Source organism: Periplaneta americana, chromosome 4 (assembly GCF_040183065.1).
Source record: "Periplaneta americana isolate PAMFEO1 chromosome 4, P.americana_PAMFEO1_priV1, whole genome shotgun sequence".
In the NCBI taxonomy this organism is placed as follows: domain Eukaryota; kingdom Metazoa; phylum Arthropoda; class Insecta; order Blattodea; family Blattidae; genus Periplaneta; species Periplaneta americana.
Window position 1 is genome coordinate 124,515,313 of NC_091120.1, and position 26,830 is coordinate 124,542,142.

At 34.1% G+C, this 26,830-nt stretch overlaps 1 protein-coding gene across 4 annotated transcripts in view; it reads right to left on the minus strand.

The window, feature by feature from the left end:
• The window catches only part of LOC138698179 (constitutive coactivator of peroxisome proliferator-activated receptor gamma-like), a 101,068-nt gene extending 76,146 nt beyond the window's left edge, over positions 1 to 24,922 (minus strand). Inside the window, exons 1-2 of one of the 4 annotated variants that reach the window (XM_069823927.1) lie at positions 24,697 to 24,727; positions 24,335 to 24,467 (exon numbers count right to left, since the gene is read on the minus strand). In XM_069823927.1, coding sequence (XP_069680028.1) covers positions 24,335 to 24,426 — 92 coding nt within the window. In that variant the 5' untranslated portion in view covers positions 24,427 to 24,467; positions 24,697 to 24,727. The other 3 variants (XM_069823929.1, XM_069823926.1, XM_069823928.1) reach the window with 3 other exon arrangements.
• Positions 24,923 to 26,830: the final 1,908 nt, after the last annotated feature.

Below are 26,830 nucleotides of genomic sequence, written 5' to 3' on the forward strand. Positions count from 1 at the left end.
TGACTTATCTGTGGATTCTCAGCAAGAACGTTAATAGAATTCCCATCCTTTACTTTTGATTTCATATTCATGCGATTCCTGTTCTTCACACACCCATACTTAGTAATTATGTAGCCATACTTCCAGCCATTTAAAGTTCATATGTGACATTTGCATTCAACGTCGTTCATTGAATACTTTAGACGTAATCAATCAATTCTCCAGTATTCACCTAGTATTAAAAGCATGACTTGTAAAGAGAGAAATGCAAAGTCTTGATGACAAAATACGCATTATGAGGAACAAATCAAACTCAAGGGCCAAGAATTGTATATAGATAATGACATGACGAGAAAAGAGAGAAATATAGGCTGCAATATGAAAAACAGCTAGGAAGAAGCAAAGAAAGGAAACATTGTGAAGGTCGGATACCAAAAAATTCAAATAAATGGATACCGGATCAAATGGACGAACCAAAAAACGCAGAAAACTTGACAAGAACACCCCAACACACTGGAAGGAACAACACAGGGAACTAAAATATATGTAATCTTCATCTTACGATGTTTGGGTGACATATATACGTCCGTTGATGTGACATATTAATGAATTAAATACTATTATTTAATTCATTAAAATATATTGTCATACTGAATGTGCAAACCCTACTATCAGAAGAAGGACAATTAGAAATGGACAACGTGATAGAAAAAATTAAGTATGACGTCATCGGGCTGAGTGAAATAAAAAGGTAAGGCAATACTAGAAAGACCGAATGGAAATATATTTAGCTACATCAGAGAAATAAAAGGCCAGAAAGGTGTAGGGTTCATCACACATGCAAGACTAACACTGCTCATCGGAGGCTAGAAAACTGTCATTATACAAACATATGCACCTACCACTCAGCCACAGATAACGAAATATAAGAGTTCTACAATGTCTTAGACAATATTCTGTCTGACTATGGACATCACAGAACGTTTATAAGTCGAAGATTTTAAGAGCAAAATTGGAAGCAAGAAATTTTCCTACAAAGAACCAATGGATAATCATGGCTATGGCTCCAGAAACAAAAGGGGAGATAGGTTGATCCAGTTCACCCATTAACATAAACTCAAGACATTTAATACTTTTTTTCAAAAGAATCCCGCTGCAAGATGGACGTGGAGTGCGCCAAAATGAAAGAAAGAAACAAAGAATGAAACAGACTTTATACTAAGTGATAGTTTAAACAACATAACAAACATACAAGTGCTAAACGGTCTCCAGTTCAACACAGATCACAGAATGAATCTAAAATTAAACAGAAGAAGACACTGCAGGCCAATTCAGAGGACAACAGCTGAATGTTTAAATAGAGTATACAAACCCGAACTACAGAAACGTCTGAACCAAGTAAATTTCGAATCATTGGAAAATGTTCATGCCTCATATGATGCATTGAAAATATTGCATTGTAGACGCCAGAAACAGCGCCAAAACAAAAGATAACACCAAACAACGCAATAGCAAACTAAATGAGAACACCATCAAACTAACTGAGGAGAGATACAGAAGGAAGAATACCAAGAACAATTCCACCAGGAATAGAATAGAATATGCTGAGCTCAATACGCTAATGAAGAGAGAAATCAGGGGGGATCTCCATCAATACAAGTCCGACACAGGAAGAAGCATAATCGAAAACTCAAAATCAGTGAAGTCAGTCAGGAAGAAACTAAGCAAAGAAAGCAATGAATGCTACGAGTTAAGAAACAAACTGGAGAGCGCAAAGCTTCCAGAAAGGACATAATAGATACTGTTACTACATTCTACAAATCATTGTACAGATGCACCATTTGTGGCATCTCATTAAGGAGCTAGTATGAATCGTGCAAAGAAGACTTTAGACCGAAGAAAGTCAACATTATACGTGGCAAAGTAAGAATTGTTTTAATGAGCCTAAAAACTGGAAAAGCATCTGGAGATGATCACATAATCAACGAATGTCTAAACTGGGGAGCAGAAAATCTAATTCCACCCCTCACAATATTATTCATTGAAATACTAGACAGCAAAGAGATACCGCCCCAGTGGATGACAAGCACAATTATACTGCTTCAGAAAAAAGGCCCAAAAGACGATTAGAACAATTACAGACCTATAAGTCTTATTGCAAGTCTATACAAACTGTTCCTGAAAATGATTATAAACAGACTAACAAAAACCCTAGATGAAAATCAACCACCTGAACAGGCAGGATTCCGATCAGGATGCAGCACAAGTGACCACATCCAAACTGTGAATAAGCTTATGGAAAAAGTACGCGAATACGAACTTACAATATATACTGCTTTCGTGAATTACAACAAGGCCTTCGACTCAGTGGAACATGGGAAGGTACTGCAGGTACTGAAGAACCTAGGCATTGAAAATAAATACATTAGGATCCTCGGCAAAATTTACGAGCTAAGTTGGTTCAAAATCAGAACAGAAAAAGAAAGTGACAAATTCAGACTAGAAAGAGAAGTCAAGCAAGGGGATCCAATCTCGCCAAAATTACTCCCAAGTCTTCTTGAAGATTTATTCCGTAAGCTGGATTGGCACATAAAAAAAAAAAAAAAAGAATTACTTAAACTCAAAAAGGTTAACAAACCAAGATTCACCGACGATATTGTACTGTATGCAAAAATGGCTAAGGAGTTGGAGAAGATGCTAAATGATCTCTGCAATATTATAAAGACGTCGGTCTGACTATGAACCCTAATACAACTAAAATTATATCTAATGGACCAGTAATCCCCATTACTATCAACAACACAGTTATCAACTACACCCACGAATATACATACCTGGACCAACTCAAAACAATGCAAGAAACTTCAGACGAGGAGATTAAGAGAAGAATAAAAATGGCATGGAACAAATTCTGGTCTCTAAAATTCACCCTTCTTGACACATTCTTAAGTCACAGATTAAAAATCGATGTTTTGGAGAGCTGTGTCTTCCCAGTCATTCTAAGAGTAAGCAAACGCAAGATGGGGAGAAAAATACTACATGTCACCTGGAGGAATAGAATCAGCAACCAAGAAGTGATGACATGGACAAGCACGAAGAATATAGAGGTCCAAACTATACAACTAAAGTGGAGATGGGGCGGTCACATGCTGAGGCTCAAACAGTTATGATGGGCCTTTGCATCAACTGTATGGGACCTGAGAATAGGGAAGAGAGGCCAGGGCAGACTGAGGTAGAGTTGGTCAGACCTGTTTAGAGAAGCAGCAGGACCAGTATGGTCCAGAACAGCAACACACTGTGAAGAATGAAAATGTCTGGAAAAAGGAGTCCTTTAAACCACAACGAAGTAAATATGAATGACTGAGCTAAGAACTTAAAAGAGGGTATTCAATTTCGAGTCGATCAGTACTTGGATTGCTCTGTGTTTCATATAAATAAAGTATGTGAGTGGCAGGACTTTTTCTACGTGACTCTCGCTTTGAAAAAAGAATAGAGTTTAAGGATATTTGAGAATAAAATGCTTAGAAAAAATATTTGGAGCTAAGAGTGATGAATTTACAGGAGAATAGAGAAAGTTACACAACAAAGAATTGCACGCCTTGTATTCTTCACCTAACATAATTAGGAACATTAAATTCAGACATTTGAGATGGGCAGGGCACGTAGAATGTATGGGTGAATCCAGAAATGCATATAGAGTGGTATAGTCCATTTGGCCAGTTGATAGATTCTTTCTGCGTCAATTTTAAACCGGTAATAATAGGAGAAGAACCACACAATGCTTCAAAACTATGACAACCAGAATGTAGACGGATTAGGCTATAAGATTTATTTTACAGGAATTATAAGTCATTGCAAAGGTGCAGCGGAGTCCATAAACTCGCCAAATATAGTACAGTTGGGAGACCTGAGGGAAAAAAACCTTTGGGGAGGCCGAGACATAGACGGGAGAATAATATTAAAATGGATTTGAGTGAGGTGGAATATGATGCTAGGGACTGGATTAATCTTGTTTAGGATAGGGACTGATAGAGGGCTTAAGTGAAGGCGGTAGCCAGCAATGAATCTCCGGGTTCTCTAAAAGCTATTTGTAAGCAAGTAAGCAAGTGTAGGCCTATATTTTACTTTATGTAGTATAAAAACCGAAGGCACAAACAGAGCAAGAAATTAACCAGAGGAAGGCACGGAAAGCAGGCAAAAATCTCAATTAGATTGGCTAGCCAATTGAGATTAACTGAACTAGCCCTGTAGCAGGCATTACAGGAGGCCCTTGTCCTATGGGATTTCATGGACTCTTTATTTTTATTCTCATACTTATACCTCTATGTCAAATCGTGCCACATTTCTCGTTGTAAGAACTAAACAATTAACACGACCAGGCCACCGACGTATCTGTCAGCTAAGGTGCTTGCCTGCCAATATGGAGTTGTGCTCGGCATGGGTTCGAATCTTCTTGGCTGATTACCTGATTGGGGTTTTCCGAGGTCTTCTTCAACCATAAGGAGAATGTCAAGTAATCTATGGCGAATCCTAGGTCTCATCTCACCAAACACCATCTCACTATCACCAACCCCATCGATGCTAAATAACCTAGTATTTGATATAGCGTCGTTAAATAACCAACTAAAAAAACACGACCAGCTAGCTGTTTTTAAGATATTAGGTGGCTTTAAAAACAGATGATTATCAAAATATTTAATGTTGCCTTTATTTCCTAAGTTTCTTTCTCTGGTTCATGAAGAGTATTAAGATTGTATTAAATCCCTGTAGTGACTGTGTAGTCTAGAACATCAGACTGTCATGCAAACAGCCCGAATTTGCAGGGGACAAGATCACAGTTGGGGTTTTTCTCGAGGTCTGTATTATTTTCAACAAGCTGTAACTTCTTAAGACAACATTTAAGAAAAAAAAAAAATTTCAAACAAAAGTTACCTGATTTGTTGAAAATCAGAATAGGCTATCCCAGAAAAAGAATGCCCACCATTCTATTTCAAATACCATACCCCTCTCCCATATTCCACAAGTGGCGCCCAATGGAATGCTATCCATGACACAGCCTGAAAGGCTAATGAAATTTGGAAAAATCAGCATTTAGTTTTATTGATCGATATAAGAGAAACTGACTTTTTTTTTGTATTTATTTATCATACAACATATTCTCTTACATGATGTAATACTACATGCCCTATTAGTTACCCTATTAGTAATTATAAATATTTTCCTGAATACTAAATATTTATACAATGCAACAGTTAATATTTATGACTTATAACATTTAATGTGGGCATTACATATATGCACATTGGTCTATTATATAGTTTATTTATGAATATGCTTTTAGTGGTACCAAAGAATTTGCATATGATGTTTCACGTTTAATGCTTAGAAATTAGAGATGACTCCTCGATACTTTCGATATCCTCAAACACTTGGGAAAATCGAAAGCAAGTAATACTTTTGGGGAAAGGTATCATACTTATTAGCAAAGAGAGCAGATGGGGTACGTTATCAGTGGACACAAGTTTACTATACCAAGAGCTTTGACTACGTCACGAGGTGGGGGAAGGAGTCTTACCTACAAGGTACAGTCATTGTACGCACAGAGCTCTCTGATGTTATATGTGCTGTCTTAGATAGTTTTCAATACCTGTGCATTTCCTGGCGTATTTGAATTTCCTGTCTTCTTCATATTCTTCTTTATTGGTCCTTCTACACTATTTCCTGTATTTACTTTTTTCCTATCGCAGTCCTTCTAATTAGTTCTGCTTGTGTTTACCGTAAGTGCATAGCATTTATTTGCCTTTACATTACAACATAGTTTACGATATGCGGAAAAAAAGAAGCCTCGGCATGTACAATTGCAGCGATTTGTTGAGGAGTTCGGATCGCAGCACTTTTCCACGGATGGTGAAAAACTTACATGCATGGTATGTATAGTCGATCTACTGGAGAACAAGAGACACCATGTACAAAACACTACAACTCTAAAAGACACAAGGAATGTTTTAAGTTGTTGAATTTGAAGAAAGTCGAAGCTATTACCACGAGTTCAAATATGAAATGTGATTTTTACCAAGACCTGGGCCACATGTTCGTTAGGGCAAATATTCCATTTAAAAAACTGAAACACCCATGTCTCAGATCATTTTGCAAAAATATACAGGTAGAACACTATCCCGACAATCTACTCTGCGTACGGGTTATTTAGCAAAACGTTATGAAGATGTCTTACGTGAAATTAGAGAAACCTTAAAAGATGAAAAATTGTATCTATAGACGAAACGACAAATATTGCAAACAGATCCGTTGCTAATGTTATTGTTGGGGCACTTCAAACTGAAGGTGTGGGCAAAATGTTTCTATTGACATCTGAAGAGCTAGAGAAAGTAAATCATGTTACCATTGCAGCTCTGTTTGAAAAATCAATGTGATTATTGTGGTCTGATGAAATGAAAGCAGAAAAGCTCTGTTTGAAAAATCAATGCGATTATTGTCTGACGAAATGAAAGCAGAAAAGCTCTGTTTGAAAAAGCAATGCGATTATTGTGGTCGGACGACTTGAAAGCAGAAAAGCTTAATAAAGTATATCGTCGTACACTGTAACAAATGCAGTCATGAAGAAGAGCAAAGTAGTACAAAGTAAAATACTATGTTTTCTATGTTGTTGTATTTATATACAACAACATATAGCTACATTAATATCATGTAACACAGAACTATGTATGTTGTAATTAAATGTACAATATAAACAATAGGTTATTTAATATTATAAAGTGAAATTACTGAATAGTAAAGATAATTTGCTGCAGGAACTGTACTCCAGTTGTTGTTATTGTAGCGACACGATGACATTTCCTCCCCTCCCTTTCTTGCTCTCTAATACATTACAATATAATGCATGTAGCAGTTAACTCAATGGTTTACGTACACCAAATGCTCTCTCTGCTTATTAGCTCTTAGAACGTTGCCTTTCTTTTTTTCTTCTTTCTTTCTTTTCCAAAGACCATTCTGAAAAGGCAAGAGACCGTAACAGGTCCCTAGGCCAATTACTTGACAGAGATGATGATGATGATGATGATGATGATGATGATGATGATGGTGATGATGATGATGATGATGATGAAAATAGAAAAGATTGGAGAATGCTGGGCTTGCAGTGAAAGATATGAATGAATGAATATAAAAATTTATAGGATCATGTGGTATAGGTAGAGCCATCTCTGACCCGTGTCTTACAGAAATATGTTGTCTTTTCCACCATTCAAAATCCCTAGTGAACAAAGTATTTCAAAAGACCCAGTCGTGGATTTGGGAAGTCCCTTAGTACTGGTACATAAGAGGAATTTCTAAGGAAATAGACATATTATAAAAAGTTTAGAATTTCCACCATTTGGCCAGGAAGGTTACATTTAGATATAAAACATGTGAATGAACTCTAAAAGTGTAACTAAAATTGGAAAGGTGAGATACTGTCAATAATAACAATTAATTTAAACATAAGAATTCTTGCCTGCTTCTTAAATATGGTAATCAGTGACGCATGAAATAGGCTATATTAGTGAAGTGTAAAAAATTTCAATGCTCTCTGAAGTTTTTAATTTTTTGTTGTATTGTGTTTCAGTTCTCACTTTTAAAGTTCTATGAAATCTACAACAACTATGAAATCTACATCGACATGGGGAACTATTAATAATGGAATTCCTCAAGGATCAATATTAGGTCCCCTACTTTTTCTAGTGTTTATAAATGATCTTGCTCCCCTTATAAAAGATGTAGGTCATCCCATATTATTTGCAGATGACACAAGTATAGTAATTACAGCCAATAACTCCAACACATTCCAATCTTCAACAGAGGAAATTCTCTTCAAAATATGTGACTGGTTCTCAGTCAATAAATTAGTATTAAATTGTAACAAAACTAACATAATTCAATTTAAATCCTGTCCAAATTCAACGTCGCAAATTTCTAGCGCAATAATTAACAATAGATCCCTATTAGAAACAACAACAACCAAATTTCTTGGCTTAAAAATCGATAATGTGTTAAATTGGAAAAATCATATTAAAGAAATTACCCCCAAACTAAATTCAGCTTGTTTTGCTATTAGATCTATGCAAAAGATAGTAAATATCAATACCTTAAAAACAATATACTTTGCATACTTCCACTCGGTAATGAGTTTTGGAATAATATTCTGGGGAAATTCCACAGATAGTAACAATATATTTCTATTACAAAAAAGAGTAATTAGAATAATAGTAGGTGCCAAATCTAGGGAATCGTGTAGGACTATTTTAAAAAAACTACAAATAATGCCCATGGCTTGTCAGTATATCTTTTCATTAATAATCTTCCTCGTATGTAATCGTGAAAACTTTGTAACTAATTCAACAGTTCATAGCATAAATACACGTCAAAAAAATGACTTTCATACTCCATCGGCAAGTCTATCGTGCTATCAAAAAGGAGTGCGTTATATGCCAGTATAAATTTTTAATAACCTCCCTATCGATATAAAAAATGAAACTCAAAACATAAAATTATTTAGGGCCAAATTAAAGAAGTACCTAATTTCTCATGCCTTCTATTCTGTAGGTGAATTCATGACATTCAATAACACTTCATGAAATTGATACTAAAACTATGTGTTGTACTAGTAGTATATATATATATATATATATATATATATATATATATATATTTCATCTAGACTGTGACTATAAATTAAGATTTTATAATAGTATTAAGTTTTTTGACTTGTTCCATATTCTAGCTGTAAGCATGTATGAATACCATGGAATGTTAATAAATACAATACAATACAGTACTGACTATCGAGTAGCTACTATCTGAACTTTAAAACACCTCATCAGTATCGAATATCGAGAAAATGTGGTATAAACCCATCTCTATTAGAAATTAAAAGACATACATCTTGATTACACAACTTTTAACACTGTATCACTTTGGAATATGTATTATATGACTTTGTGTTAAATTCTATCATACCTGGTTTACATGTTTCGACCTATTATGGGTCGTCCTCAGAACTGGTGGTTGTTGGTCTTGGCGCCTCTTGTTTTGTTTCTTGTAAAGTGTGTTTGTGTGGTGTAATGTGGAGTCAAAGAATGTGTTAAATGTTATGTTTTATTTAACGAAGCTCGCAACTGCAGAGGTTATATCAGCGTCGCCGAATGTGCCGGAATTTTGTCCCGCAGGAGTTCTTTTACATGCCAGTAAATCTACTGACATGAGCCTGTCGCATTTAAGCACACTTAAATGCCATCGACCTGGCCTGGGATCGAACCCGCAACCTTGGGCATAGAAGGCCAGCGCTATACCAACTCGCCAACCAGGTCGACTCAAAGAATGTGTGTGTTCTGAAATTTCATTGGGGTGTGTTTTTGTGTGTCTGTATATTTCATATTGTTCTAGTGTGTTTAGTTTCTGGCTTTTTGGTTGGAGGTGTAGTATTTCCATGTCTGTATTGATGTCTCTGTAGGTGTGGTTAACATTTGTGACATGTCGATCAGCTAATTCAACACTGATGCAACTCAATAGCTACCAGTACACCTATAACCAATGATCAAGTTACACAGTAAACTGCACGAGAAAAGCTAACTTTGTGCTGTTCCAAGCATTTTAACTCTAACTGTCGTACATCACGAGACAGAAGGTGTGAACTGGTTATAATTTATGCATGAGGACCTATTTCTAAGAAGATGATTAATGTTGCTTCTAACTGAGCTATGTTAAAAGAAAGATCTTGTAATTCAATAATTAATAATTTGTTAATTTTTTATGTTATTAAAGTACGTCATTCCTTTACTCGCACCAGTACTTAGCATAAAAATCATTCTGAATTTAGAAATATTGAACACGGAGTTCCCCAGGAATTAATTTTAGGCCAATTCTTGTTTCTAATTCATAACAATACTAATTCAAGCCTCAACTAAACATAATTTATTCTAAGTAATCTTATTTGCAAATGATACAAATGTGATTATCTCAAGTAAACAATACGATAAATTTATAAACACTTCTAATACATTGTTAAAGTTAATGAATTATTGTTTTTACAGACATATTATACAGTTCCGATAAGCTGAGATACAGAAATTATTTGTTGTATGTTTGCCATTTAAAATAGCTTATCAAATGCTAAGTGAAAATTTATTCACTAAATTAGCATAATGTGTATAACAATGTTACAAATGGTAAATTTTGCCATCTTCAGATCATTTAGGTATGAATGTTACAATGTACGAATACTTTATAAGCTTACAGGACAATGTCAAGGTTAAAATCAGTTACATCTACAATAGTTAAACAAAATTAATTAAAATAATTTCTGTTAATTGATAAGTTATTTAAAATGTAACAATACAACAATGAAGAAAGTAGCTTCCATTAATATGTTGTGTAACAATTTTTTTTTATTCACTTATTTTGCTAATAATTGTAACATAAAATGTAATATAAACAGAAAAACTTTAGCTCACCCCTGAAAGAGTAGAACTCATGCTCAGGGGCGGATTCCTGAATTGAAATTAATAAGTATATAATACAATTTGTCTTATGTCTACTATGCAATTAAAATATATAAATTTAAATGTACAATTTTTCAACTTTTATAAAATCCATATATAACTTTTTAAATTTAATACTAGAGCTATTAGAATTGACAAGATTAGGATATTTAAATATAAATTTGTTATATATTCTTGGGCCTAAATTACTATTATGATTAAATACTGTAACAGTGTTGCATTTTGGTTCAAACCTTAAAGAATTCAATGGTATTGTTTATAGCTGTTTGTTTTCGTGGAACATTTGTTGGCTCTTGTAACTGAAATTAAGAACATATTCTTCCATAAGAAAGGTCGTTGCAAGTTGTGTAAATCAACCAGGCCGTATGTAACTACAAATGTTCAAATGAAAAGAATCAAACAAAAAGGAATTACTATAACCATTAATTAGTGTTTTTTTTTTTCAAAAACAAATCTTTTAGCATGTACGAAACTTACGCATAGTGATGGAAGCTGCGTAGGTATGTCGTTGAATGTTGTGGCCGGACTGAAGGACACATGCAAGCTTGCAAAGCGCTTACACAGATATTACGTCATGTGGAAAGGGTTGAGTGAAATGAATGGTGGGTGAATTGATTACGAAAGCTTGTGAAAATAAACTAAACAAAGGATTATGTACACTTGGGATTTGCTCATTGAGAAGTGAGGTTCCTAAATTAAATTCTTTTGCAAAAAAATACTCTTCGGTGGTTTCTATTTTTGAACAATTATTTAAAGTTTGTATTATAGTTTGGGCGTCATTAATATTTGTGAGCTCATGGCCTGTTTCAATGAGATGAAGGATAAATTTTGATTTACTGCAGTTATATTTAAAATAGGATTTATGTTCATTATATCGAATGCGAAAATTTCGAGTTTGTCCTACATATTTCATGGAGCAATTTTTGCAGTTTAATTTATATATTCCACTTTATTATTAAACTGAAAATAATTTTGTCTAAGTGATGTTTGCACTAAGTTAATGACTTGTTCTATTAGTGTGGGATGCAATTGTATTTGCTCGAGGTGAGATTGAATTATTTTTAAGGTTTCAACTATGGGTATGTTGCTATAAAGGTTGGTTATGTCTAAAGAAAGAAGTTCTGTTCGGTTGGTTGTTTTTAGTTTTGAAATTCTATAGAGTAAGTTTTTTGTATTGGTTAATGTGTGTTCATTATTCATAATTATATTTTGTTTTAGGAATTTATGAAGAAATTTGTTAATTTTATGGTTAGGAGCATTCTGCTATTTACTATTGGTCTCATAGGTATGTCCGATTTATCAGTTTTGGGTAATGTTTTAAGTGTGGAAATACTAGGATTTTCCATTATACAGGGTGATTCACGAGAATTTACCGCCACTTACGGAGCTTATTTCTGAAGACATTTTGAGCAAAAAACATCATATAAACAATTGTCGTATTCTCAATATTTAGAGTTATACTAATTTGAAGTTTTTGTAAAATACCTTCTTTCTTTGGTTTTAAGGTGAAGGAATATTACAAATAGAGAATGAACCATTCAAAAGTATCATTTTCTTTAATTGGCAAGTACTCTGAAGCTAAAAATGTGCTGTGAACTCCTTAGTTGCTTCGCACAAACATCTTTTACAATTTTTAACTGGAAAATTACATTATTCTTATGCACTTATCAGAACAATTATTACAAATCACACCACTTCCACTGACTTGATTCTATGCAGTTCAATTTTGCATCCTAATGTACAGTCTTAGAGAGTTTACAACACATTTTCAAAAATGTTGCCATCCACTTTGATACACTTGGCCGCACACTTGTGAACAGCACTCATCGCTCTACGTAACTGCGTACGACACGCAAGTATTTCCTCAAGTGTCTGTGACTTCGTTCGGTAGACAAGATCCTTCATCCACCCTATGCATACACTCACTGACGTCTCCTGGATACTAAAGAAAGACAAACATGAGCTTCTGTTCACATAAATGAGGTTAAGATGGAAAGTGATGGTGCAGACGAATAATAAAATTAGAGATTGAATTTAAATTTTCGCCAAAAAGAAAGAGGATGAAAAGTATTTGGTTACTGAAATAGTTAATTACATTTTCAACATGCAACTTTGAATAAAAGTATAATAAATAAAGTACATAAATTAATAATTAGAAAAAACTATTTTTTCTTTTTAGATGAAAGAATCCCCCAGTGCACAACATCGAATTAGCTTCCATATCTTTTATGTTTTTGTAGAACATTATCGAAATTTTATTTTCTGCAATTTGAATTAGCTGCAAAATGATAATAATTAAGCAGCCTGTTCTCAGGAAAAGATGATCACAGTTATAGCATCTCTGGAAAAAGCATTCCAACATCATCCAGTTCTGTTTCAATCCAGTAGAGGTACCCAACCGCTTGTTGGAATGAACCTCACAACATTCGCAAATGAAGACAACAATCTGACTCATTGTCTCATTGAGCACGAACACTGTCAGTGAAAAAGCTGCTGACACGACATTGTCACGTGCTCGCGGTATCTGCTGGCTGCTCGCTGGCCAAGATCACGCGTTGTTCACAGCAATGTGTTCCAATAATGAAACATAACTCTGTAAATTTGAGAATAGGACATTTGTTTATATGACATTTTTGCTCAAAAGTCTTCGGAAATAAGCTCCGTAAGTGGCGGTAAATCTCCGTGAATCACCCTGTATATTTGTTACCAGAACCTGGTGGTATTAAGTCAGGTGAATTTTTTATGGCTTGTCTTATCAATTTTTTATAAGAGTGGTAGGATCTGAATTTATTTGAATTATTTGGTTATTGTCTAAAAAGTGAATTGTCTTTTCTATATATTCAGTTTTATCCCTTAAAATTATTGAATCATTCTTGTCTGTTTTAATATGAATTACATTCTGGTTAGTTAATTTTCGTTTTAAGTTTTGTATGGATTTGTTTTGTTTTTTTTTTTTTATAGTATTCTGATGTACTTGGATCATCAATGTAATTTTCTATTATTTTTCATGTGCTGTATGTGAGAAAATCTTTGTTTTTATGATTACTATTAGCTGTTACATGTTGTGTTACTATTGCAATGTTATTGATAATTTTGTTGAGGTTATCAGAGGGATGGTTGAACTTATATCCTTTTTGAAGAATTTGCGTTTCACTTTCTGAGAGTTCTACATTTGTTAAATTAACTATTCCACTGTCCTGTTTTGAGGATGTTTGGAAGGATGCGAAAGTGTGTTATTGTTGATTACACTTGCAAGTTTTTTACGTAATACATCGTATTTCTTGCTTATGATGTAATTGGTTTTTTCATGACAGGTAGAGTTTACTATGTTCCAAGTTGAACCAAGTTCTTTAGATAATTGTAGGTATAATTCATATAGTTTCTTATTTAAGTAATCTTTTTTTCTTGGACCGGAAATTCTATTCATTAGAAACTCATTTGACTTGAAATTGTGATACAGTTTTCTGAGCTGCGAAGGAAGTAGTATTATACCGGTACTTTAGTTTCGCATATTTGGGGGTGACATGGTTAGCTAAGCACTGTTTATTAAACCAGATATTTACTGTCACTTTCTGTAGTTTTAGTTTAGTGTTCATAAATTGGTTAGATAATTTTGCCTGACTGGCAATTGTTAATTTTACAGGCATATTATATAGTTCCGATAAGCTGAGATATAGAAATGATTTATTGTGTGTTTGCCATCTAAAATACTGGTCAACATACATTTTATTGACAATGCAAGAAATATATATGCTAAGGTGTAACCTATTCACAAATCACATGAAAAATAAATAAAATTGCTTTAGACTAAGTACATGAAATACCAAATATCAGTCAATTTAGTACAATGAAAAATAATCCCAATAACACATAACAAATCGTCGTCTATTTGATTTTCTTCTATGTGGATCATCATGGCAATCACATTGAAGACTACAGCAGTAGTTAGCCATCATATGCACGTCCCACTTTCCTTGGTAGCTTTCTTCCACTGCCTATATATCTTGGAGGAACCTCTCCCCTTGATCCTCACTAAAAGCACCAAGATTATCTGGGATCCGGTCTAAGTGACTAAGAAGAAAGTGAACTTTTATGTTCATAGTAGCACCCAAATTTTTTAAGTTTGAAAGCGTGTTTTGTACCAGTTCTTCATAATTGTCCGCTTTATGGTTACCGAGAAAGTTCTTAACAACCAAAGTAAAGTTGTTTCAGGCAGATGCTTCAATATCAGTTATGGAATTTATGAAATTTTAATCCTTGATGAGTTGGCAAATTTGAGGGTCATTAAAGATCTCAGCTTTTAGTTTTTCCATATTCAATCCAGGAAAGAATCTGAAAAAAGTATTTGAAACAATCACCACCTTTGTCTATGGCTCTAACAAATTGCTTCATAAGTTCCAGCTTTATGTGGAGTGGAGGGAGAACGATTTTTTCCCTGTGAACCAGTGGTTCTTTAATGATGTTTGATGCACCTACAGTCATATTTTTCCTTGAAGTCCATACTACTTTTATCCAGTGGTCTTCTTTTTCCCTGCTATGCCACAAGCAGATGAAACAAGGGTTCTTTGTGTATCCACTTTGCTGCCCAAGTAAGAAGTTAACCATCTTCAAATCGACACATATAGACCACTGGAGCTCATGGTATCGAAGCTTCTGCAAGAACATTTTTACATTTTCATTTTCTTCTTTAAGTTTGGTTGAGTAACCTGTTAGAATAGATGCATAGTAATTTCCATTGTGCAGTAAAACACATTTTATGGTACTGCTGGAACTGTCCATAAAAAGTCACCAATATTCTGGTCGGTATTCAGGTATCCTCACTTGGAGAAGGAGCCCAGAGATGTTACTACAGTAAACTAGTTCTTTATCTTGAATAAAATAAGGAAAAATTGTTGCCAATCTTGTCAGAAAAAAAAATTATTTTAGATTCAGGCTTTAAACAGTTATTTTCTTTTAGTCTGGATGTTAAAGTTCACAGTCTTGCTTTGACAGACTTAGGTGTCGAACTAAATCACCGAGTTCTTCTTGGGAGAACTATAGCTGTGTAGAAGTACTTCCTTCATATTCACTACCACTGTTTACACTTGCACTACACCCCAAACCCTGCATATCTTCAATATCAGACACTGAAAATTCAGGGAGTGCATGGGAACATCTTTGCTGTGTGGCACAGGTCGCCTTGCTGATTTCAAATCAGAATACTCCCATTTACGTTTATTGTAACGATTTTTGTGTGTTCGTGACTCTTGAGTTTTAAGGTAGTGGTTGGAACGTCGAAAGTGTTGAACTACTCTGATAGTGAACATTAAAGTCTAGATTTTTGTGTTATAATGAGTCTGCTTAACTGGTTGAACACCTCAAAAAGAAAAGAACCAGAACGTAGTGTTCACGATGGCAAAAGTGATAGTGACAGATATACAAAATATCCCAGAACAAGAGATTTAGATTTGGAGGATGGCTCCTTAGAAGCTGTGTTGAAGTCAGACGAAGTAATTTAAATTTTGAAAGCTCTACTAAGATATTTTTCATAATGTTGGTCAAAAGCTCAGTAAAATTAGTCTATTTTAAGAAATAAAACAGCTGGTTGGCTATAAGGAATGAAAAACTTGATTGTTCTATGTGTGTTCCAAGTTCGTAAACTTGGCTTAGATTCATCTCAAGGCATAGGCTTAAAATCAGCCAAAGAGTGGGTCTGTTATGACGTTAGAGATTTCAGAAACACTAAGGAAAAACAACAAAACAGTCAGCAGATAAAGATGCAAGAACATAAAAGTACTACTACTCTTACAAAAACAGAGCAAATTAAGAGTGATGCTAATAAGAAGTCTTTAGAAACTGAAGTAGACAAAATCAATGCGGTGCAGTATGAAACAACTACTAGAGTTTAGATCCGCATATAAAATTGGGAAAGTTGGTAGAAAATTAACTGATTTTCTAGCAGATATTGAAATTCAGTAATTAAATGGATTAGACATGGGCAGCGTTTTACTCTGAATTTAATTGCACTAATATCTTGGACCACATATACAGAAATGTGAATTTGAATAGCCAAGCATATAATTTCAAACAATAAGCATGTACTGGTCATATGTTTAAAATGTGCACTGACAGAAAGTGCATTCTTTATTTTGGACGTAATTGAACTTAGAGACATAATATTAGCAGTTTGATCAAGGGTGGTATAATATAGAATCTGATTTTATATGATTCTGATGAAGCTTCTCTTAAAAATATGGCTGGATTTGCTTGTGATGGAGTTTCTATTATGCAGTAGCAGCAGCAGTGGTGGCAATAGGTAAGTGCATAGGTATTTGCATTTAAATTTTGAAAACTATCATTAAGTTATTATTATTATTATTATTATTATTATTATTATTATTATTATTATTATTATTATTATTATGCTTTATGTGTGTGTGTGTATGTGTGTGTGTGTGTGTGTGTGTGTGTGTGTGTATACACAGCCTAATAGAAAAGAGACCAAACAAGTATATAGGTGGTATATTACTTTGGAGCACATAAAACAAAATAAAAAAAAATAAACAGCAATGATAATTTAAGATGGATTAGACTATTACTCATTTGTAGTATTGGTAAGAAGTCTAATCTTCTTTTAACAAGTAATAGGGAGGCTGAAACGACCAAAAGAAAAGTAGGAATGGTGTTTCAAATGTAAGTGTTAATGTAGTAAGTCTCCTCTTACATGAAGAAACTAACAATAACACAACTAGTTAGACATATTTAGGGCCTACGCTATAAGCTTGTGAGAAAATTATACCACAAATATAAAACTCTAGTAAAACAAGAATGGTAGAAGGAAACAGAAATTATCGGAGAAAAATATTTCTCGAACAGAAATGTCCAACGGAAATTCTATTTTTCTGAAAATGTAGCCTATATAGGCTAAGTTAGCAGAAAATATGAATATTTAATAAACAAATTTCTGTCAGTTTCAATGTACTTGAAATAGAATTTTTCACTTTTAAGTCTTACAGCTGTTCAAATTCTTGGTAATTTTGGTGTACTAAATTGAAAATAATTTCAGCTGCTGTGAATAAGTGTATAAATGGGTGGTTTTGTGTGGGATGACATGTTGTAACTGATGTTATAATAATATGCAATAGAAATGGAAATAAATATTTTAGTATTTTTTCCATATTATAGGATAAGGGTACACAAAACTAGGGCACGGAAAGTTCAGGTGATACCTTTTACTTAGCCGAGAATCGATCAAACAAAGTTAACAAAGTGATGAAGCCTATTAGTCATATCCCAACCTAAATCAGATAGTAATTTTGTTCGTTGGGGGACTCCCCACACCCCTCACTTGTACACTATCGCTCCCAAACTTCCACTGGCGCTTAATGAAAATAAAAAAAAAATAGCATTAAAATCAATAATACATAAAGACATGTAATTTACTTCCAGTGAGGTTAAGTTAGCCCAGCGGAAAAACAACATCTTATGTAAAAGCCCTGATCACATATAACTTATAACAGACTGGCCATCTCCATGTTAAAATCGGTAAAATGTGGAAGAGAACAACTGCCAGGATCGCCACCGTCGATTGAGAACGACCGCTAGATGAAAGTACAGTTCCATGCAGTTCAAATGAGAGTTATAACGTGATTTCTTATGCAGTAGCTAGATGGCAGCATAGTGAAAATGATAAAAGTAGTTGCCATCAAAGCCTATAAGGCTGAGCAATGTTATATGTAGTATATCGTCGATTTGGTGGTGAAGGGTCCTAACCCACAAAATTTTCATTTTTCACTTAAAACCATTTATGGAGTCTAAGAAGTCTAAATTTTACATTAGTTAAAGGTAATATGCGATTAGTTAAAAAAATTAAGAGATATTTGAATTTTGTGAAAAGTCCCATACCACAATTACTGAGTTGTGAATACACTTAAGTGTCTTACATCCATCCATTCACAGTTCCATTGGAAGGAAAAATGCTGGAACATTTGTACGGTTGTGAAGGGTCTTAATCCACCTGCAAGTGTCTTACATCCATTTACAATTTTATTTCATTTGAACAGCAATGCTCGAAAGGTTGTGAATTGTGAAGAGGTGCAAACCACATAAAATGCTTAAATTATCTTATTTTTAATTTCTGGTAACTTAGGAATTTTGACTTGTGGCAGCAATGTTTGATTAATTTTTGTGTACTGAGCCATCAAAATCAACTTCTAGTAAAACTGACATAAATTCGTCTTTGAAAACAGTAATGATGAAATATTAGTGACGATGATCGGACATATCATCCAGAAAGGGAGGATGAAGAGAGAACTTCTGAAGATAATTTAGAATCACCAGCACACTCTGATGGACAGAAGATAACGGAACAAGTTGAGAAAAATCAGATAAGCGAGAGGAATGAAGACATAACAGAGGATAGCAGTTTAACTAAGAAAAGAAAATGAAATCCGACAAAATGAAAACATAATGTTCAAAAGAAATTACAAATACCGGTACAGTAGAGACAGATAAAAGGGCAAGAAACACCTCCCACACAGAGTGCATAAAACATAACAAGGTCTCATAATATAAAGGCACTACCAGTAGCATCATTCACATTACTGTCGAAGTTCTACTAAAATGAAGTACCTTGCTTCTGGCTTATCCGAAAACAGGATATATAGTGACTATAAAGAATAGTGTGCAGAACTTGATGTAACTCCTGAGAAGGCCAGTTATTATAAAAAATTCACCACTGAATTTAATTATGGTTTCCACAGGCCGAAAAAGAATCAATGTGATTTCTGTACGCTTTTTAATAACAAAGATGAGACAGGGTAACAAGAACTTCAGGAAAAAATGGATCTATATTTGGGTAGAAAACAGAAGCTAATAAAAGAAGAGCTAAATCTGAAAATTCATTTTCCTGTTTCACGATGTGTATGTAAAAAATTCTTGTCACACCAGTGTTGAATATTGGAAAACTATATTATAATACAGAAATTGAAAACTTTCAATTTCACTACATACAATTTGGACAACTCTGAGACTATAAATTTTATGTGTCATGAAGGTGTTGAATCAAAAAGATCCTTAGAAATAGCAATGCATCTTTGGGAATCCTTAAGAAATCTTCATCAAGCAGTACAAGAAGCGACTATTTGGATACATCATCAGGACATAACTGTAACCGCATAAATGTGGCTATGTTTCTGCATGCTGTAACGATGTTACCTATCAACGTGATTAACCAAAAATTTATGGACTCTGGTCATTCTGAAATGGAATGTGATAATGTCTATTCTGCCATTGAAGGTAGCGACAAGATTGATATTTTTACCCCAGATAGATGGTATACTATTGGCCGAACAGCCAACACAAAGCCCTTTCTATAGGGTAGTTGAAATGGACTTCACTGATTTCTTTGATTTTAAGAGCTTTTCTGCTCCACTGATAACTAATAAGAACAAGTAAGAGGATGAAGGTACCCTAAACTGGTTGAAGGTAAAATGGTCGCAATACAGAAAAGAAATTCAACCCACATATTTTTCAAACAAAGATTGAGTGACCTAGAATTTCGAACCATCACAGTGAAAAAGATACCTAAACGAAGAGAAACAGATTTTCTTATGAGTGATATCAGCATACTCTACTCAGAATCTTGCCGATTGAGAAAAGGAACAGCATCCCAAAATTATATAATTCATTTTATTAATCCTTAAAACCGAAGGATGCAACAACTACTACAGCAAGGTCATCAGAAGAAGGTGACTTATATATAATTAATGCTCTGTATCATTTGTTCAATGTAGTATTAAAACCTTTTCACGCCTGTGTACATCACTTTTTCAAAAGCAGTTTATCCTAATTTAAGAAGTATAGGCTAGTATCTAGGCTCATAGTATAAGTATAAATTCTTAATTTGGAAACATTTCTATACTATAGCTCGCACAAAGAACGATTACCGAAAAGCAATGGTGGCGTTGCTGTCTGTTTTGACGTGTGTATGTAGGCACACCGAGGGGCGAGAGATACGGGCCGATGGAAGCACTGTGTCTTCCAAGAAGATGAACAAATGAGGACATCGCTATGGAAATAAAGAACGTAGCAAGAGAAAAATCCGAAGCTAATTAAACGCTCAACATATATTTACGAAAGACACGTATTCACATGCAATGGAACACACTAAAGTCATAATGTAACTATCACAACGCAAGACTGGTTCTGTCGATGTCATTTCTCTTCTGACTGTACTCATGAATATCATTCAAGCTACGAGTATCTCGTGACCTTTCCTGTCGCCCGCTCTTCCTTATCTCATTATTTCATTTGCATTCCTTCCGTCAGTATTCCCTGCTGGCGAGACCTATACCTGAAGATATTTGACATTAATTTAATTTTAGGCCTTAAATGAGGTTGAAGATCCCTTGAATAATAATTTATAACTGTTTTTTGTCTTGCGCTGCAAATAAAAATTGAGGCCAGAAAGGATTAATACACTGATTTTTCCGTAATTGATCATTTTTAAATAAAATACATGTGTTTAGCATCATCTACAATACTTTTGTTTCATATTATCAGATTAGGGTTATGTCTTTTCATCATTTTAAGTTACGGTAGTTAATTCCTCATTCCTAAATATGGTGAAAGGTTCTAAGCCACATTATAATATATATGTTTGAAATTAATATATTTTAATTAGCCTACATGAAACATAGTATAGTATTGCTCTTAATTGTATGGGAACATAAAATCCATTTCAATTTCCAATTTACTCTCACAATTTTAAATAATGTAGTTTTTCTGATTGCACAAAAATTTCAAATCGGTTTATCTCGAAACTAGCTCACTGTGGGATAGAACCATTCACTACCAAAGCGACGATATGTGATCTGGGGTAAAAGGCAGACCTCTCCGGTAAAGGTTACTTATGTTCCGGCCACTATAGGAACTTGCTAAAATATCTTGAAAATGTCTTGGATTTATAGTACTGATTATTAGAAATTGATATGATCACTGGGAGAGCTGTATGCCCACCCAACCTCCCTAAATATGTACCTTAAGAAAATCGTCGTATGTGAATTAAGAATACAGCTAGCCTATATTTCCTTAATTTAACAGGGGGTATTAGTGTCGCCAACATAGTAATAATACTACACACCTAATCAAACCTAACCTAACCTGTCACATAATACACAATTATTCCAATCTAACGTAACCTAATCTGTCAATGATACTATACACCTGTAGTAACATTCCTCATGTTAGTATCATTTCGTTTGCATGTATTACCAACTCTACTACTCGTATCATGGGCCATCTAGTGGAAGTGGATCATATTTCATCGTAATGCCAGAAAGAAAATATGGCGACTTTCATAATAATTACATTTAAATGTGTTAATGTAGTGATACTGAAAATCTGAAAAAGTACAAGTCTCCAGGTATCAATCAAATTCCAGCAGAATTAATACAAGAGGGTGGAAGCGCATTATCTAGCAAAATTTATAAACTTGTATTTGCTTTTTGGGAAAAGGAAATTGTACCATAACAATGGAAGGAGTCCATAATTGTGCCCATTTTTAAGAAGGGTGACAAGACTGTGTTAACTTTCGAGGAATATTACTTTTGTTGACATCGTACAAAATTTTGTCCAATATTGTTTTGAGAAGATTAACTCCATATGTAGATGAAATTATTGGGGATCATCAGTGCGGTTTTAGGCGTAATAGATTGACTATTGATCAGATTTTTTGTATTCGACAGATACTGGAGAAAAAATGGGAGAATAAGGGTACAGTACATCAGTTATTCATAGATTTCAAAAAGGTATATGACAAGGTTAAGAGAGAAGTTTTATATAATATTCTTATTGAATTTGGTATTCCCAAGAAACTAGTTCGATTAATTAAAATGTGTCTTAGTGAAACTTACAGAACAGTCCATATAGACCAGTTTCTATCTGATGCTTTTCCAATTCACAGTGGGCTAAAGCAAGGAGATGCACTATCACCTTTACTTTTTAACTTCGCTCTAGAATATGCCATTAGGAAAGTTCAGGATAACAGGCAGGGTTTGGAATTGAATGGGTTACATCACCTTCTTGTCTATGCGGATGACGTGAATAAGTTACGAGAAAGTTCACAAACGATTAGGGAAAACACGAGAATTTTACTTGAAGCAAGTAAAGCACTAGATTGTGGGAGTAAATCCCAAAAAGACAAAGTATATGATTATGTCTCGTGACCAGAATATTGTACGAAATGGAAACATAGAAATTGGATATTTATCCTTCTAGGAGGTTGAAAAATTCAAATATCTTGGAGCAACAATAACAAATATAAATGACACTCGGGAGAAAATTAAATCAGAATAAATATGGGAAATGCCTGTTATTATTCGGTTGAGAAGCTTTTGTCATCTAGTCTGCTGTCAAAAAATCTGAAAGTTAGAATTTATAAAACAGTTATATTAAGTTACCGGTTGTTCTGTAGGTATGGTTGTGAAGCTTGGACTCTCACTTCGAGAGACGAACAGAGATTAAAGATGTTTGAGAATAAGGTTCTTAGGAAAATATTTGGGGCTAAGAGGGATGAAGTTACAGGAGAATGTTACACAATGCAGAACTGCATGCATTGTTTTCTTCACCTGACATAGGCTAATTAGGAACATTAAATCCAGACGTTTGAGATGAGCAGGGTATGTAGCACTTATGGGCGAATCCAGAAATGCATATAGAGTGTAAGTTGGGAGACCGGAGGGAAAAAGACCTTTGGGGAGGTCGAGACGTAGATGGGAGGATAATATTAAAATGGATTTGAGGGAGGTGGGATATGATGATAGAGACTGGATTAATCTTGCACAGGATAGGGACCGATGGTGGGCTTATGTGAGGGTGGCAATGAACCTGCGGGTTCCTTAAAAGTCATTTGTAAGTTAAGTAATGTAGTGATACTTCCATATTATAGTATAATAAGAATTGACATGTGTTGTAGCTGTGATAAATGTCGAAAATTGGTTTATAGCGCCACATTGGCAATTATGAAAGTGTGCAATATTCCTTCACTGGCCGGTCAATACTCTACCTTGTCCAAAACTAATTTAAAGTGGCTTTTTTGTATTCTTCAGCATAGATCTTAGCATCTTAATCATAATGTCATTAAGATGTGCTTCGTGGTTTCCCTTTCTACCTAGTATACCTCTTCTAAGACATTATCAAAAATTCTTTATCCTGCTAAATTTCAATTATTGACAGTCAGTACGAATGTCACATTTGTATTAAATGGACGGGGATAAATGGAATAAACAATGTATTTTTCGAATTCTGATGGCCATCTTAAATTCAAAGTAAAATAATGTAGGCCTAAGTTACCAGGTTTTAACAGTAAACAAACATATTTTAAACAAATCTGAGGAGCTAATTATTTGATTGCCAACATTAAATCTTGTACATTGCAATTTTCGTTTCTTATTCATACGGATAAGAGACATAAAATGCAATTTCCACTTAATTTCTGGGATTCTCAATTTCAGAAAGTAGCCTATTACCCTATACTTGAAATCAATTCAGTCTAGGCGTATGTTATGCTTTTACATATCGGTACTACAACTCTATATCAATAATTGAAACTTTCGATCTCTGGAATATATAAGTGTAATATTAGGTGTGTAACTAATAAAAGAAAAAAACATTATTTTAAATCAATTTTATATATTATTTTAATACTCTTAAACACAGTATGCGTGTCATCACTCATCACATAGGCCGTGAATACACACAACAAAATATGCAAAGTATCTGTAAGGGTTAACACTACACTCAATATTGTAGTCAGAACTAACCTGTATGTTTCAATCAAATCTCTTATGCTGACCTCATAGCAAGCATCTGGGCAATAATTCTCAATATATGTCTGCAGGCCTTTAACTCCCATGTTTTTACGTTTTGCGATACACTGTCAATTGATTTCCATTCCTGAAATGTGCGCGCTGATTAATACCGGTAACAGGTTATGTTCGGTTACAAATACATACTCTAAAATTGGAAATAAGTGTATTTTATACTCATATCTACACGCAACCATAACATAATCATGATTACATTAATCTATACGCTCGTTAAAATATAAACGTAAATATGTAACATTAATGTAAAATTGTCATAATCCTATTCTGAAATACTTTGCCGAAGCATACATACATACATCTATTCATTACTGACATCTACCGGCAACTAGAATATAAGAACGTCCTTTGGTACTTACACTAAACAAAATTCTTTGTATTTGCTTTTTAATATCTTTTTGAGTTGAGAGTTTTGTTATTGCAATCTAAATGCTATAGAATGAATAGTAAAGCACAACAGTTTAATAAGATGAATCTCGCAAATAAATAAACGTCTCCATTCTCAATCCAACACGCCGTGACCGTTAGAAATACAAAATAATATCAAATATCAATGTAAAGTAATATTATGAAATAGATAATATATTTACTGATACAAATACAACCAGAATCTCTACATGTAACTGGAAATAAGAAGAATAGCAATGTAAATGATTTACGGTAGGCCTATAATTTAAATGTGATATTCAGTCTTTCTCTCATGTCAAACGAGGAAATGTCAGGTTGAGACACATTTAAAAATTGACTACACCACATCAGATATTAAAAAAAAATTGCCGCCCTCTCATGATTAACATTCGGCAGGTCTTTGAGCGGCCTCGCCTCGTGCATAACATTCGGCAGGTATTTGAAATTTAATTGCATTATTGTTTTAAATTTCTTATGTCGCCGCTCCAATCACCCGCCTCAATTTCAATATTGCAACCAATAAGCTGCTTCCATTATTAAATGACACCTACTTGTCTAATCCACGTGGACTAAAACCGAGGTTGCAATGTCTTGTGCTGAGGACGAACATTAAGGTATGTGATTAAAAATGATTATTAAGTGTTAAGAATGTCAACGTACTCGTATATGAAATAATAATAATAATAATAATAATAATAATAAACAGATGTAAAGTATGCGCGCAAGTGCATGAGAGAACATTTTGGATTTTTTATGTACCACATTTTTACAGCTCGCACCCCTTTTTAAATCTCGCACCCCATCCGCACCTCCCTTGCTCTGATCCTGGCGACGTCACTGATTGAATTTATAGATTTATTTACTTATAATTTTCGGCAAATAACGAAAAACGTAGACAAAATATTGTATACAATTCGTACAAAAGTAGCTTCATTAACTCGTGGGTCTAAAGGTGCATCTACACGGTTCCATTTTTCATGCGTTTACGCATGCAATCTGAGGAGAATATTGAACGAATCGAGTTGAAAACGAACGTTCAATTAAGATGCATGCAGATTTTGTGTCTACACAGTGCCGACGTGTTGAACGTCATCTTCACTACGTATATTATACTGTATATTAATTAATAAATATTAAATATTAATCCAATACTTTTGACATGGAAAAACTGAAGAGCGAAGAGGAAAGAAGAAATTTTCAAGAGAAATCCGCTACATTAGAATCCACACCTGAGAATAGTAATGAGGGTCAGTGGCGGCTCGTAATGTAAAAGGTGCGTGAAGCAATGTTAGGTTGACTTCTAATTTTATTTAAAAAAATCAGGTATATTAAATACCGGTATATTTAAAATACGTGACGATAATAATAATAATAATAATAATAATAATAATAATAATAATAACAGCGGGTAGAAGAGAAAGTGACGCAACTTCCTCTAGTTCAGTGGTTCGTCGCCGAGTGGCGCTAGCTCTGTTCTCCGACCGCAGTTTCAGGATCGCTATTCGAGCAAATGCAAAAGGTTTTAAAAATAACCCATTAGATAAGAATGTATTGTAGAGTACTTTGTCACAATGTTTTACTTATTTAAAAATTGTAATATTACTACAGGAACAAATTGTAAGCTATATAATACACCCCTGAATAGTAAATATAATGCTGTAATTAACCGGAAATTGGAACAATGTGCCGGCTTCAACCAGAAATACGCAAAAAAAGAAGTACAGCTTCGCAAAAATGAACATTTTTATGGCATTGTAAAGTATGCATTGCTATGAAATTATGTTTTTTATACACAAGAAAGAATGTGATATAATAAAGGAGACAGTTTATTTTCATCAATAGTTTTTATCTAGGCTACTCATTAGTTGCAGTGTTGTTAATTACAACTGAAGTGCTATTATTAAAAATAAAATAATTAATCATTAAACATGTACATTTAATGAAGTAGAAGCTAGATGCTTGGGTTCAATTAGGGGTTCACAATTAGCACTTGCATACAGCACTTTTTTTTAACCGGCACAGAGA